This window comes from Triticum urartu, chromosome 2, assembly GCF_003073215.2.
Source record: "Triticum urartu cultivar G1812 chromosome 2, Tu2.1, whole genome shotgun sequence".
Taxonomy (NCBI): Eukaryota; Viridiplantae; Streptophyta; class Magnoliopsida; order Poales; family Poaceae; genus Triticum; species Triticum urartu.
This window is the reverse complement of record NC_053023.1, coordinates 693,170,423-693,186,335: the sequence shown is the minus strand read 5'-3', so window position 1 is coordinate 693,186,335 and position 15,913 is coordinate 693,170,423. Positions and strand designations below refer to the sequence as shown.

The following is a 15,913-nucleotide window of genomic DNA, read 5'->3' as shown; positions in this document are numbered from 1 at the left end:
TTTATTAGTAATCTTCAGAGAACGCTGCAACCAGCTTCCTTGCCTCCAGATGTTTCAGCCATTAATTTCCTTGTACTTTGAGCATCCTCCCATAAATTAGATTCCGCATACAAATTTGCAAGCACGGTATAGTGTACAGAACTCTCAGCACCTTTACTGATAAGATTCTTGGCTGCAGTTTCTCCGAGAGGCATGTTTCCATGCGTTTTACAAGCTCCAAGCATAGCGCCCAATATTGACGAGTTGGGTTGAGTATCCACATTCTCCACTAGCTTCCACGCCTCCTCTAACTGACCCCCACGGCCAAGAAGGTCGATAGCAGAACTGAAATGCTCAGCTCTTGGATCAATACCGTACTTGCTCATCATGGAAGTGAAATACTCCATCCCTTTGCTCATCAGACCAGAATGGCCACAAGCAGACAGAAGAGAAAGGAATGTCACATCGTTTGGCTTCACACCATCCTCCACCATCCTCTCAAAAAGGCTCACAGCATCTCCCCCAAAACCATTTTTCCCACAGGCAGTAATGAGTGAAGTCCATGAAACCACATTTCGGCAGGGCATTTCATCAAAAGCACGCCTGGCATCTGAAAATTCGCCTGCCTTTGCATACATATCAACTAGAGCGTTGTCCAATGCCACGTCTCCCATTGGCTGCTTTTTGCACATGTAAGCATGAATCTGTGTCCCAAATCTGAGACATGAAACATTAGCACAAAGGCCAAGCAAGGAGCTTAACAGAACACCATCAATCCTCAAACCCCTACGATAAATCTTGCAGAAAAGCTCCATTGCATCTTCAGTGTGGTTTTTATCCATGGAGTACCCACTGATCAGCGCAGTAGACGACACAAGGTCTGGTTCACATATGGAGTCATATATCACTCGTGCACTTCTCATCCTCCGACATTTTGCATAAGCATCAATAAGTGATCCAATAACAACCTTTTCACTCCAGTAGCCCAACTTTATTATGCAAGTGTGAATCAGCTCCGTGTTAGTGAGCACACTGACTGCTCCACAAGCTTTTAGAGCGCTTCCAAATGTGAAATGGTCAGGCAGCATTTCTGTCAAGTTTTTTTATGTGAATGGTTAACAATCAAGGAAAATATGCACTTTGAACATTCAACGGCAGTATAACAGAAATTTAAACTAACAAGCCTAAAAGACAAACAGAAGTTGAACAGTGGATTTATTTTTCTTTGAAAGAGCTAATTTTATGTCAACGTTACCTCAGAGATGAGTAACAATTTTGGTTACCCTGTCTGGTACATTTCTATAAGAAAAAACTATATATTCAGAGAGTCACAAATTTTGTATATCATATTATTGTTTTGAACTAAAATCAAATATGGCATGCATGCCACACTACAATTACAATGAAGGGCACGGATTTGAGGTGTTTATAGCAGTATGTGAGCGGGACTGCACATTTCAAAGCAGTGCAATGAGTGGCAGATTTTGTTGCCAGCACGTACCTTCTCTCAGCATTGAGGATAACAACCCAAGCGCGTCACTGCAATGCCCACGCTCCACAAAACCCCTGAGCAAGGCATTCCAAGAAACCACATCCTTCCTCTCCATCTCCACAAACATCCGCCTCGCGTCAGCCACAGACCCACACCTCAGGTACATGTCCATGAGGGCGCTCTGCACGAACATGTCCCCCACGAACCTCCCCTTGGCCGCGCACGCGTGTACCTGCTCCCCGCTCCTCACGCACCGAGCCGACGCGCACGCGCTGGCCACGCTGCCATACGTGAACTGGTTCGGCCTGGCGTCACCGGAAGTGCGCATGAGGGCGAACAGCTCCAGCGCCTCCCAGGGGCGGCCGTTCCTGGAGTAGCCCGAGACCATGGCCGTCCAGGACACGACGCTCCGGTGCGGCATTCCGTCGAACACCCTGCGGGCGGCGGCCACGTCGCCGTGCTTGGCGTAGAAGAGGACGAGCTTGGTGCTGAGGTGCAGGTCCGGGGGAGAGGCGGGCGCGACGAGCCTGCGGTGGAGGGACCTGCCCTGCCGGAAGCAGCCCATGCAGCTCTGGAGGAGGGAGTAGTAGTCGGCGGCCCTGGCCATTGTCGCGCGCGGTTCTTCCCCTTCGAGATGTGGAATAGAGAAGCTTTGCCTCCGGACTAGGAAGAGCTCAGTCTACCAGAGCAGGTGTACCTCCTCGTGGGAGCTCCGGCCGCCTGGTTTGGTCAGTGACGATGGCGCAGGGACGGCGGCGTTGCTGCCGAGGCTCCGATCCCATGCCCATGGCATGCCCAAGCTCTCAGGTTGCGGTGTTCATGATGGCTGGCATTAAGGCGATGGCCGGCAGCGCTAATCTAGATACCGGTCTCCTGGGCGGCGGCGGCGGCGGTGCGGCGGCGGCAGTCGACAGGACGAGGAGTGAGGGGCGCTGCTAGCGAGGGGAGCTTTTTTTTTAGAAGAGCGAGAGGAGCTCCTATATGACGCTTATTGCGTCCAGGGGCAGCACGGCCGGGCCGCCGGCCCATTAGCGCTGTATCAAACAATCACTGACTGTAACGATGTTCAGTGCAGCGAGAGCACTGTAGCAATTATTTGTTGTCCCGGTGTTACTGTATGATTACTGTAGCATCGCAACATAGGAGTATTTTTCAAGTTTATGAACATTTTTGGAAAATTTCGAAAAAATAAAATAAAATTTGGATCATTTTACGCAAAATAAAAAACTGATTCGTAAAATTTGAATATTCTTTTAGAAGTGTGAACAAATTTTGAAATTCTAACATTTTTTGAAAAAAAATGAAGAATACCTGAAAATATTGAACAAGTTTTTTTAATCCAAACACTTTTCAATTCAGAAAACAAAAAGTGAACAGCTTTAGAAAAAATAGGCATAATTTTTTAAATTCCAAGCATTTTTTAAATGGAATCAATTTTTAAAATATCAAACAATTTTTGAATTTCAAAAGAGTTCTGAAACATTTGAAATTTGTGAATTTTTGAAGAAAAAATGAACAGAAGAATAAAAACCAAAAAGGAAACCGAAAAACCTAATAGAGAACTAACAGAAAATCCCTTGTTTAGAAACAAAGGTTTCCAAAACCGATAAAACCAAACAAGAAAACATGCTTAAATCGGCCGGCCCAATATATCATCGACCGCTCATTCGTACATGTGTGGAGGACTGACTATTTGCTGCAACATGCGTCAAATAGAAAATTTCACTAGAGCGGGAAGCACGTGATCGGCCGTGCGGCGCTTAAATGGGTCACGGTTGGTGCAGCCTATTTTCGATTACAAGGTTAGTTTGGTTTAGTGTATTTCGAGACGCTAAGTATGAGTTATTGCAAATCTAACCATACGGCTCTCGATCATCATATTTTTTGACTCAACCATACCAGAGTCATCAACCGGATGGACGTCGAATAAGACGAGGTAATATTGATGGTTGTTGAATGGATAGCATCAACCGCAAGGAAGAGAGGCGTCCACGATCGTGAGTCGGCCATGCGACATTTTGTCGGAACAGATTCATCGGACACGAGCGGCTCATGCCCGACTACCTTGTGTTGGGTTGTACCTTCACTCTGTACGTATTTTGGGGACGCTTACGGATGACCGACTGGTTGTTCCGTCGAATTGTTGATGACATGCACACCAATGAACCTTTCTTCCAACAACGAACAAATCTCGTTGATTATGGTTTGTAATAATATTTGTTAATTTGGATTAACTGTTGTACTCGCATTAATGTTTTTAATATTATTTGTTGAGTTATTATCATTGTTTGATCTAAGTTGGTGTGATACGCTAAGAGAATTTATGACCCAATGACATGTGGGTCCTAATTGCAAGAAAAATATGAAGGCTACATTATGGCAACTCTATGTTTGCGCACAGCATTATGGAACCGGCTACACATGTGTTATGAAGGACCAATATGATGAATCTGCTAGAGTTTCTATTAGGGCATCTTTAGCCCATCCCCATAAGTTCTCCATCGTATGTCCCATCCTTTAATTCTTCATATTTTAGAAAATTAAACTTTTGTCCATTCAGCTCATTATCCAAACTTAACTCCGCAAACCTACTCGATCCCATATGGAAGTCTCTCTTCATTTCATTCTCCTTCCTTCTTCCTTCTACGGAACAACGATAAATTCTGGCCACTAGATGATGTCTATGAGCTAGGGGCATTGGATAGATGATCGGCAAAAGTAATTTCATCAAGTGTGGCGTATTGTGTGACGAAGGAGTCGTCCTCCATAGGCCGTGGATTGAGTGTTGCTTCGTCTAAACGGGTTACTCTCCTCGTCCTTCTCAGGCGCGATGGTGTGGTTCAAAACGCAAGGATTCTTCGGAATTGACAATGGCAGCTGACAGCCATCTTTTTGTGTACACTTTCTTCATGTACTTGAGTTTTTCCTCTATAGGTGCTCCTCCGACGTGGTGCATCTTTGCTCGTGTCTAGGGACAATGGGGGAGGAGCGCCTCCGAGGAGAAGTGCCACTGTGGCCGGAGGCAATGGGTAAGATGAAAAGGTGAAAAAATAAAGTTCGATGGAAATGATGGGGGTCGTGGGGCTGCAGATACGCCGCATGCGGGAGGGTGCACGACAGCGGCAATGGGCACGTGCGGCCAGTGGCGGAGCTGAACAGAATCAGCTGGGGGTGAAATACAAAATATGAGAGTTTGGGGGCCAAAAGCTAAAAAACTTTTAATCTAAACCCTCACAATTTTTTTCCTTCACAAGTTGGTTCAATGTTGAGGGGCAACAGCCCCCCCCCCCCCCCCCCCCCCCCCCGCCATTGTGTGTGGCATTATAGTTTCACCATTTTTAGGAGAGTTGTCTCTGCTAGAGTAAATACGAGACAGAGGAGGAAAATATGGGGAATGAAAAGCTATTTTTTGGAAAACTAAAGGAAATGGTGGATGGGCTAGATGGGTGTGAACTATTTACTTTTATTTTTTTGCAGGAAGATGGGTGTTAATTCCCCAAACCAAATTTCTTTTGCCCCATATTAAACTTTTGCGGATGGGCTAAGAGAGACTATAAACTTCCTAGAAAAAACGACGGTAATTAACCGCTACTCCACTAGCTTTCCAACCAATTTGCACAAAATAAGTTGTAACATGTCCACCATAATCATGGAGCTGGTCACCTGCTACTTATTATTACGTTTCAATCGTGTGCAATGCTAAAATGATTGGTGGAGTCAACATCGAGGAAAGAAGAAGGCATATTGTGGCTGGTTGCTAGCGACAGAGAGCGCGGCATCTGAACAACCAAGGAGCCCTCGATTCCCTTGTTCTGGCAGCATAATGCAGACAAAGGATCGATCAAACTACGCGGCGGTTTGACTCACCCAACCAGGAGGCAGGACTGTTCAATTCTCACATTGTCATAAGGTCAGTCTTTCTGTAATCCCAGCCCAGTCTCAGCCGCCGGTACGTATGGGGTTATATGTAAGCATGTAGCTCTGGCCTTGCTCTCTCACTCCTCTCTACTTGGTGCACGCAGTCTCAAGCCATGAAGCTCTCACTCGCTTTCACGGCTGTAGTCATCTTCTTCCTCAACATTCCACCGTTCGAGGCCAGACCCAGACCACTTGGCCTTGGTGCGCATCCCTCTCGCCATTACCAACTCAATTCCGAGGAACAGCAAAGGAACATCCCTATCGCGGGTAAGGAAGAACATCTGCGCCTCTCTCCGCTGCCTCGCCCGGGAGCAGCAGGGGAGGCCGGAGAGGCGGCTCTGGTGAGCTACGAACCGGGACGGAGGAGCGGTGACGCCGAGGAGGAAGCCGCCCCAGGAACCCCGCCGGATGATGAGTTGCGCCGGTCAGCAGCGCACTCGCCGCCGGCACAGGAGCGCAACCCGGCGCACTATCGTCAGCCAGCTGGGCGGTGGGGTCCCGTGCCCGGGGTTGGTGGGTCGCGCAAGCCGTCTCGGCCCCCGGCGCCTGGTGTGCCGAAGCCGCCGCACTGGCGCCGCTCAGGTGATCGGTCCGGCCCGAGGCCGAGGCCGTTCGATGTGTTCCACGCGCTTCGTGTGTGGAGTACTGGGATGTTTGTTTAAGAGCATCTTCAACGGCGGCGTGAAACGACGCGCGAGCGCGGTAAACGCAGCCTTTAACGCGTGCGGGGCGTTTTGCCGCGCTCCAGCGGCGGCGGGAAAACCACGCGCGCGGAAAAAGGCGCTAGCTCGCGCGCATCTTTTGCGCGCCGCTTTCGGTGTGTCTATAAAGTGCGGCGCGCCCCACGTGCCTCTCCACGTCTCCTCTTCTTCTCTTCCTCTCTCTCTCTGCCACGTGCCGCTCCAGCGCCCCGTTACCGACGCGCCTCCGCCGCCCCGTCACCGACGCACCGCCATGCCGCCGCGCCGCTGAGGAGCGTCCGGCTACCGCGGCGTCCGCCTGCGCCCCAACGGCGGCTACTACGCGGAGATACACTCCGGCGATCTCCGACTCGGCCTTGGCACGTACGGGACGGCGCGCGAGGCCGGCCACGCGTACGACGCGGCGGCGTGGCGCCTAGGCCGGCCGCGCGGCCAGATGAACTTTCAGGATGTCTACACACTCCAGCAAGCGCTCGACCGTGCCCCGCCGCCGCGTCTGAACACGGCACAAGACCATGCGGAGCACGCCGAGCGGCAGCGCCGCCTCCTCATCGCCCAGGAGGACGAGCGGGTCATGGCGGAGTGGCGGCGCCGCCACCCGGAGGACGTCGCCTACGAGCAGTCTTACTGGGCAAGGCGTCGTGAGGAGGACACGCGAAGGCGCCGCGAGGCGCGGTTGGACAGGCGTCGGCGCAAGGCGTTGGCGAACGCGCAGTCCGATCTCGTTGAAGCAGGTGGGCAGTCGTTCTTCACACCGAATGATGATCGGTGGTTGGACATCTGGCTGGATATCTCGGACGACACCTCCGAGGAGAATGACGATAGTGATAATAGCGACTTAGATTAGTTTCTTTTATGCAATCTATCTCGTGTTTTATCGTTTGTCGTTTTTAATTATTATGCAATCTATGTTTCCGATGTAAAATACCTTTGTATCGTAAAAATCTATGCAATCTATCTATTTTCCAATAGCCTAGAATGAGCGCGCGCGCTGATGGAGCGGCGCGCGCGTGCTGCATTTTAGCGCGGCTGCTAGAGCGGGCGCAACGCGCCGCGCCAAACCAGCCGATGCGCGCGCGGCATATGTGTTTTTTGCGCGCGGCGCGACCGGCGCCTGTTGGAGATGCTCTAAGAACCACCGCGTTTTACAGCGTCTATATGGTTAGATGTATTTATTAAGTTTATTTTAAACGGGTAAGTTGTGTATAAGATTTGTATTATTTAAGCATAGAGTTACAAAGTTCAATTGAAATACATAGACAAACTGAAATGTCGGATCTTCGGTTGATTTTTATGGAAGTTGGAAACTGAATTTTGCAATTTGTTAACCAAAAAATTGAATCTTATAATTTTGTAATTTGTATTGTTTAAGCATAGAGTTGCAAAGTTCAATTGAATTATGCCCAAGCTCTCAGATTGCGGTGTTGATGACCGCTAGCATTGAGGCGACGGCCGGCAGGGCTGATAGAGATTGCAGGCTCTGAGGCTGCGGCGGCGCCGGCGCCGGCGGGGGCAGCAGTCACCAGCATGAGGAGCGAGGGGAGCTGCTATAGTGAGCGGGAAGCACGCGGTCGGCCGTGCGGTGCTTAAACGGGCTGCAGTCAAGGCAGCTCATTCTTTTTTTTTATTATTGAGGGAGGGGAGAGGGGGGGGGGTCATGAATTGGAAAGAAAGGGTGAGATTGTCGGCTCAAAGGGTGGACTTCTTAGGCCCATTTTGGTTCTACAAAAATATGCGGGTGGCCTACTCGAAAAAAAGTGAAAATTCACTTGCTAAATGACAATCTATACATCATGCAATTCTCTTGCCTAGGCGATTGGGAGAGGGTGATGGAAGAAGGGCCCTATATCTTCCATAGCAATGACAGTTTCATGACCCCTCAAAAAAATTAGGGTTTCATGAAACCCTCATTAGAAATTTGCATTCAAATCCATGATTTGATCGACAGTATGTGTCGTTGCTAAAATCTCTGTGAGGGAAGGTTGGTGAGTTTGTGCAAGCTGATCCTAAGTCGTGTGATTTTAGAGGATTTTTTTCTGAGTCCAAATTAAGATCAATGCCAACAACCCTTTCAAGGACGTGGTCTTGCTCATTTTTAATGAGAGTTGCCTCTCCTATAGGAAAATGGGGTAGAAGGAAAATATGAAGAATGAAAAGCTATTTTTCGAAGAAGTAAAGAAGATGTGGATGGGGTAGAATGCCTTTGAAGAGACTAGAAGATGTAGTAATCACTTTTCCTTGAGTTTTGCTTTGGTATGCCCCCCCTCCCTCCCTAAAAGGTTGCACGGATCTTAAAGTTACTTATAAAGAGTATTCTCGTACATTCACGATCAACTAATTCTAACCTTTTTGAGGGGTTCTCAGTGCATTAAACAAGAGATCAGAATAAGCTAATATTTTTTATTGAAGGGATAACTTCTAATCTACACATTTAATCTGCATCTAAATATGTAAATTTTTCTTGAGGGGTGTATCGAAGAAAAAGTATTTCCTTAAAATAAACTACAATGGTTAATTGATAATTCTAAACGCATGAACCTTTATCTTTACCGGGTTTTACGGGGATCCCCTTCTAACTAACCTCACTCCCCTCTGAGTTTCAGCTGGAATGGGCCCCTCCCTGCCCCTATGGTCAATCATAAACATCCATGTTGGCTTTTTTTAGTTGACATCCATGTTGGCTAGTCCGTTGAACCTGTAAAAAAATCCTCCATTGCTCTAGCATTACTCGTAGTTAACCGCTACTCCGGGACGCGGTACCTCTCTAGTTTCACTAGAAAATAGAGGATGGACTAGAGACGCAGTACTTCGCTAGTTTTTCAACCAATTTTTTAAAAAAATTATAATATTTCCACCATAATCACGGTGAAGGTCACCGAACATGAATCTTTGGTCTATGGCTGTATATAAATCCTATATGAAAAAAAATAGTAATTCAATAGAAAGTCAAAAAATTCTGAAAATACTTTTTGAAATAAACTTGACCTTCCATTGTACTTGTAAAAAAATCCACAAAAAGTGAAACCCCCGTTGACTTCTTTTCAAAAAACAAATTTTCTGCCAAAATAGTGTGAATGGTGACCTATAATAGCAAATAATTTTTGTCTTTTTGCCCTAAAGTCAACGCTGATTTTTTATTCATAAAAATTTATATACTAGTGCAAAATAAAGTCAAGTTTATTCTTAAAAACTTCTAAATTTTGTCTTTTTATTAATTCATTTTAAAAAATCTCATATCAGGTGTGTATACACCCAGGATCCAAAGGATATCTCCCATAGGTCCCGAGTTCAAATGTTCCTGATGAACAGTAAAATCGGGAAAAAAGAAAAAAAAAAGCATATCCGGCGTTTCAATCGTGTGCAATACTAAAATGACTGGTGGTTCTCAAAAAAAATACTAAAATGACTGGTGGGGTCAGTCAACAGTAAGGAAAGGGAAACGTTTGCGCGCAGTGCGCCGACGGAATGCTCGGGCCGGTCACTTCGCCACGCTGGCGCTAGCCATCAGGAAGCCAACACGTGTATTCTTTATCCTCTTCCCAACGCTGCATCTACTCCTTCTTCCCCGCGACTGTCCAGGCAACGAACTCTATGGATCCAGGCGGGCCTGCAGCTCCTGCCTCCGATGCTGTTCGTGCGCCCCAAGGGGCTGTTGGAAATATGAGCAATTTACCAAATGATTTTATTAACAGAAATACTAGATAAAGGAAGACTAATATAGTAGAGATAGAACAAGTCATGCGTTCGGAAAAAGAGAAGGTAAAGAGCATCTGCATATATGAACTTGAACTAAACACATATAGAACAGACACTAGATGAAGTCGCATATATGAAGTAGAACCTAACGCATGTAGGACGGAAAGTAGAGCAAAGAACTGTGTCATGACATCTAACAGAAAGAGCAAGAACACGTACGGGACAGCAGCAGTGGAAGTGTTGGACTTGGGGTAGGTGTCCTCACCTGCCATGTCATCGAGGAGATTGTGGACGTCAGGGAAGAAGTCGTCGTCGGGGAAGTAGTCGTCGGCGACCGGATCGTCCGTGATGAAGCAACCAGTAGTCGCGCTGAGCGCTCCCCAAAAACCTTATCACCCTTCTCCCGTACAGGACTCAAAAGGTGCGGTTCCGGAGGCCTACTGTCCCGACCTGCGGTGCACGCCGCAAGCCGGGATGGGGAAGATCGTAGCAGCAGCGCAGTGCTCAGGAACTTGTGATGAGAGGAGGAAGAGGTTCTGGTGCGTCTCTCTGGGAGGAGCGACCTCCCTTTTATAGGCGCAAGAGAAGGAGGCGAGAGGCTGCGCCGGGAGCTGAAGGGAACGTGGGAGATGAAACGAACAGACAACAGCCGAAGGGTGCAGCGTTCGTATTCAATATCCACTACAGTAAAAACTTTCTAGCTCCCGAGTGACCTTTCGTATACCCGTAGCGCGTGGCAAAAATTTAGACATTGGCTCATTCCCGCAACCCGCGGCGCGTCATGACGAGGCGTGGCGTGGCGAGGCGGGCGGAGGAGGAGGAGCGCGCGTGGATATCTCTCTTGTTCTCATGCTCGTACAAGTGGGGAAAGAACCTCCGTTATAAGGAGGTCCAACTCCCACTAAACTAGCAATGTGGGACTAAACTTTAGTAGTATCCCTTGCCTTGCACAAATGGGCTAAGTGTGCCTCTAGGATTTATTAGGAATTTCTGAAATAGTTATTGGGCTGCCCAAAATAGACTAAATTCCAGCAATCCCCCACCAGATCCCAGAGGCACACAGAAATTTGCCTTTGGTTCCAAAACATTGTTTTATATACCGGTACTGCAGTGGAGACTGTTAAGTTGAACTTCCACCTAGAACTCTATGCTACACTAGTAAGCAACTTGAACAGTGGACTGGGTCTTGAACTGCAAGTTTTCTGCGAATCTAGCTTCACATAAAGCCTTGACCGATACGTGGCTACCGTGGGTCTTCCCCGCATGTGGAGCTTATGCATCATACTCCGTGACCTTTCATGAGTTTACTAGAGAGAACCCTACTCTCATAGATTGCGATGTTTGACAATCAGACTCATATAGTGTTGGGGAACATTGCAGAAAACAAAAATTTCCCTACGGTTTCACCAAGATCCATCTAGGAGTTCATCTAGCAACGAGTGATTGGATTGTATCTACATACCTTTGTAGATCACGCGCGGAAGCGTTCAAAGAACGGGGATGAGGAAGGCGTACTCGACGTGATCCAAATCACCGGAGATCCTAGCGCCGAACGGACGGCACCTCCGCGTTCGACACACGTACGGTCAGCGTAACGTCTCCTTCTTGATCCAGCAAGGGGGAAGGAGAGGTTGAGGAAGATGGCTCCAGCAGCAGCACGACAGCGTGGTGGTGGTGGAGCTGCAGTACTCCGGCAGGGCTTCGCCAAGCACTATGGAGGAGGAGGATGTGTTGGAGAGGGAGAGGGAGGCACCAAAGATGTGTTATGAGAGGCCCTCCTTCCTCACTATATATAGGGAGTCCAAGGGGGGGGCGCCGGCCCTAGGAGATCCAATCTCCTAGGGGGGTGCGGCCAAGGGAGGAATCCCTCCTCCCCAAGGCACCTAGGAGGTGCCTTCCCCCTTTGGGACTCTTCCCTTCCTTGAACCCTAGGCGCATGGGCCTCTTGGGGCTGGTTCCCTTGGCCCATATAGGCCAAGGCACACCCCCTACAGCCCATGTGCCCCCCCGGGGCAGGTGGCCCCACCCGGTGGACCCCCGGGACCCTTCCGGTGGTCCCGGTACAATACCGGTGACCCTGAAACTTGTCCCGATGCCCGAAATAGCACTTCCTATATATAATTCTTTACCTCCGGACCATTCCGGAACTCCTCGTGATGTCTGGGATCTCATCCGGGACTCCGAACAACATTCGGGTTACTGCATATACATATCCCTACAACCCTAGCGTCACCGAACCTTAAGTGTGTAGACCCTACGGGTTCGGGAGACATGTAGACATGACCGAGACGACTCTCCGGTTAATAACCAATAGCGGGATCTGGATACCCATGTTGGCTCCCACATGCTCCTCGATGATCTCATCGGATGAACCACGATGTCGAGGATTCAAGCAACCCCGTATACAATTCCCTTTGTCAATCGGTATGTTACTTGCCCGAGATACGATCGTCGGTATCCCAATACCTCGTTCAATCTCGTTACCGGCAAGTCACTTTACTCGTACCGTAATGCATTATCTCGTGACCAGACACTTGGTCACTTTGAGCTCATTATGATGATGCATTACCGAGTGGGCCCAGTGATACCTCTCCGTCATACGGAGTGACAAATCCCAGTCTTGATCCATGTCAACCCAACAGACACTTTCGGAGATACCCGTAGTATACCTTTATAGTCACCCAGTTACGTTGTGACGTTTGTACACCCAAAGCACTCCTACGGTATCCGGGAGTTACACGATCTCATGGTCTAAGGAAAAGATACTTGACATTGGAAAACTCTAGCAAACGAACTATACGATCTTATGCTATGTTTAGGATTGGGTCTTGTCCATCACATCATTCTCCTAATGATGTGATCCCGTTATCAATGACATCCAATGTCCATAGTCAGGAAACCATGACTATCTGTTGATCAACGAGCTAGTCAACTAGAGGCTTACTAGGGACATGTTGGTGTCTATTATTCACACATGTATTACGATTTCCGGATAACACAATTATAGCATGAATAAAAGACAATTATCATGAACAAGGAAATATAATAGCAATGCTTTTATTATTGCCTCTAGGGCATATTTCCAACAGTCTCCCACTTGCACTAGAGTCAATAATCTATTTACATTGTGATGAATCGAACACCCATGGAATTCTGGTGTTGATCATGTTTTGCTCTAGGGAGAGGTTTAGTCAATGGATCTGCTACATTCAGGTCCGTATGTACTTTACAAATATCTATGTCTCCATCTTGAACATTTTCACGAATGGAGTTGAAGCGACGCTTGATGTGCCTTGTCTTCTTGTGAAACCTGGGCTCCTTGGCAAGAGCAATAGCTCCAGTGTTGTCACAGAAGAGCTTGATCGGCCCCGACGCATTGGGTATGACTCCTAGGTCGGTGATGAACTCCTTCACCCAAATTGCTTCATGCGCTGCCTCCGAGGCTGCCATGTACTCCGCTTCACATGTAGATCCCGCCACGACGCTCTGCTTGCAACTGCACCAGCTTACTGCCCCACCATTCAAAATATACACGTATCCGGTTTGTGACTTGGAGTCATCCAGATCTGTGTCAAAGCTAGCGTCGACGTAACCTTTTACGACGAGCTCTTCGTCACCTCCATAAACGAGAAACATTTCCTTAGTCCTTTTCAGGTACTTCAGGATATTCTTGACCGCTGTCCAGTGTTCCTTGCCGGGATTACTTTGGTACCTTCCTACCAAACTTACGGCAAGGTTTACATCAGGTCTGGTACACAGCATGGCATACATAATAGAACCTATGGCTGAGGCATAGGGGATGACACTCATCTCTTCTATATCTTCTGTCGTGGTCGGACATTGAGCTGAGCTCAATTTCACACCTTGTAACACAGGCAAGAACCCCTTCTTAGACTGATCCATATTGAACTTCTTCAATATCTTATCAAGGTATGTGCTTTGTGAAAGACCTATGAGGCGTCTTGATCTGTCCCTATAGATCTTGATGCCTAATATATAAGCAGCTTCTCCAAGGTCCTTCATTGAAAAACTCTTATTCAAGTAGGCCTTAATGCTGTCCAAGAGTTCTATATCATTTCCCATAAAAAGTATGTCATCCACATATAATATGAGAAATGCTACAGAGCTCCCACTCACTTTCTTGTAAACACAGGCTTCTCCATAAGTCTGCGTAAACCCAAATGCTTTGATCATCTCATCAAAGCGAATGTTCCAACTCCAAGATGCTTGCACCAGCTCATAAATCGAGCGTTGGAGCTTGCACACCTTGTCAACATTCTTAGGATCGACAAAACCTTCCGGCTGCATCATATACAATTCTTCCTTAAGGAAACCATTAAGGAATGCCGTCTTGACGTCCATTTGCCATATCTCATAATCGTAGAATGCGGCAATTGCTAACATGATTCGGACGGACTTTAGCTTCGCTACCGGTGAGAAAGTCTCATCGTAGTCAACCCCTTGAACTTGTCGATAACCCTTAGCGACAAGCCGAGCTTTATAGATGGTCACATTACCATCCGCGTCTGTCTTCTTCTTAAAGATCCATTTATTTTCTATGGCTCCCGCTCAACGGGCAAGTCAGTCAAAGTCCATACTTCGTTTTCATACATGGATCCTATCTCGGATTTCATGGCTTCTAGCCATTTGTCGGAATCCGGGCCCGCCATCGCTTCTTCATAGTTCGAAGGTTCACCATTGTCTAACAACATGATTTCCAAGACAGGGTTGCCGTACCACTCTGGTGCGGAACGTGTCCTTGTGGACCTACGAATTTCAGTAGGAGCTTGATCAGAAGTATCTTGATCATCATCATTAACTTCCTCTCTAGTCGGTGCAGGCACCTCAGGAACATTTTCTTGAGTTGCGCCATTTTCCGGTTCAAGAGGTAATACTTCATCAAGTTCTACTTTCCTCCCACTTACTTCTTTCGAGAGAAACTCTTTCTCTAGAAAGGATCCATTCTTGGCAAAAAGATCTTGCCTTCGGATCTGAGGTAGAAGGTATACCCAATAGTTTCTTTAGGGTATCCTATGAAGACGCATTTTTCCGACTTGGGTTCGAGCTTTTCAGGTTGAAGTTTCTTGACATAAGCATCGCATCCCCAAACTTTTAGAAATGACAGCTTAGGTTTCTTCCCAAACCATAATTCATACGGTGTCGTCTCAACGGATTTCGACGGAGCCCTATTTAAAGTGAATGCGGCAGTCTCTAAAGCATAGCCCCAAAAAGATAGCGGTAAATCGGTAAGAGACATCATAGATCGCACCATATCCAATAGAGTGCGATTACGACGTTCGGACATACCATTACGCTGAGGTGTTCCAGGCGGCGTGAGTTGTGAAACTATTCCACATTTTCTTAAGTGTGTGCCAAACTCGTGACTCAAGTATTCTCCTCCACGATCTGATCGCAGGAACTTGATTTTACTATCACGGTGATTCTCAACCTCACTCTGAAATTCCTTGATCTTTTCAAAGGTCTCAGACTTGTGTTTCATTAAATAGATATACCCATATCTACTCAAGTTATCAGTGAGGGTGAGAACATAACGATAGCCACCGCGAGCCTCAACACTCATTGGACCGCACACATCAGTATGTATGATTTCCAATAAGTTGGTTGCTCGCTCCATTGTTCCTGAGAACGGAGTCTTGGTCATTTTACCCATGAGGCATGGTTCGCACGTGTCAAATGATTCGTAATCAAGAGACTCTAAAAGTCCATCAGCATGGAGCTTCTTCATGCGTTTGACACCTATGTGACCAAGGCGGCAGTGCCACAAGTATGTGGGACTATCATTATCAATCTTACATCTCTTGGTACTCACACTATGAATATGTGTAGCATTACGCTCGAGATTCATTAAGAATAAACCATTCACCATCGGAGCATGACCATAAAACATATCTCTCATATAAATAGAACAACCATTATTCTCGGATTTAAATGAGTAGCCATCTCGTATTAAACGAGATCCTGATACAATGTTCATGCTCAAAGCTGGTACTAAATAACAATTATTGAGGTTTAAAACTAATCTCGTAGGTAAATGTAGAGGTAGCGTGCCGACGGCGATCACATCGACCTTGGAACCATTCCCGACGTGCATCGTCACCTCGTCCTT

At 47.3% G+C, this 15,913-nt stretch overlaps 1 protein-coding gene across 1 annotated transcript; it reads right to left on the bottom strand.

Annotated features, from left to right (window-relative positions):
* Nucleotides 1-2,433, bottom strand: LOC125539799 (pentatricopeptide repeat-containing protein At3g20730-like). Its single transcript, XM_048703318.1, has 2 exons — nt 1,481-2,433; nt 1-1,069 (listed from the first exon to the last, which is right to left on the bottom strand). Exons 1-2 carry the CDS (start codon nt 2,076-2,078, stop codon nt 15-17), a joined length of 1,653 nt encoding a protein of 550 aa, XP_048559275.1. The 5' UTR covers nt 2,079-2,433; the 3' UTR covers nt 1-14.
* Between the last annotated feature and the right edge of the window lie 13,480 nt (nt 2,434-15,913).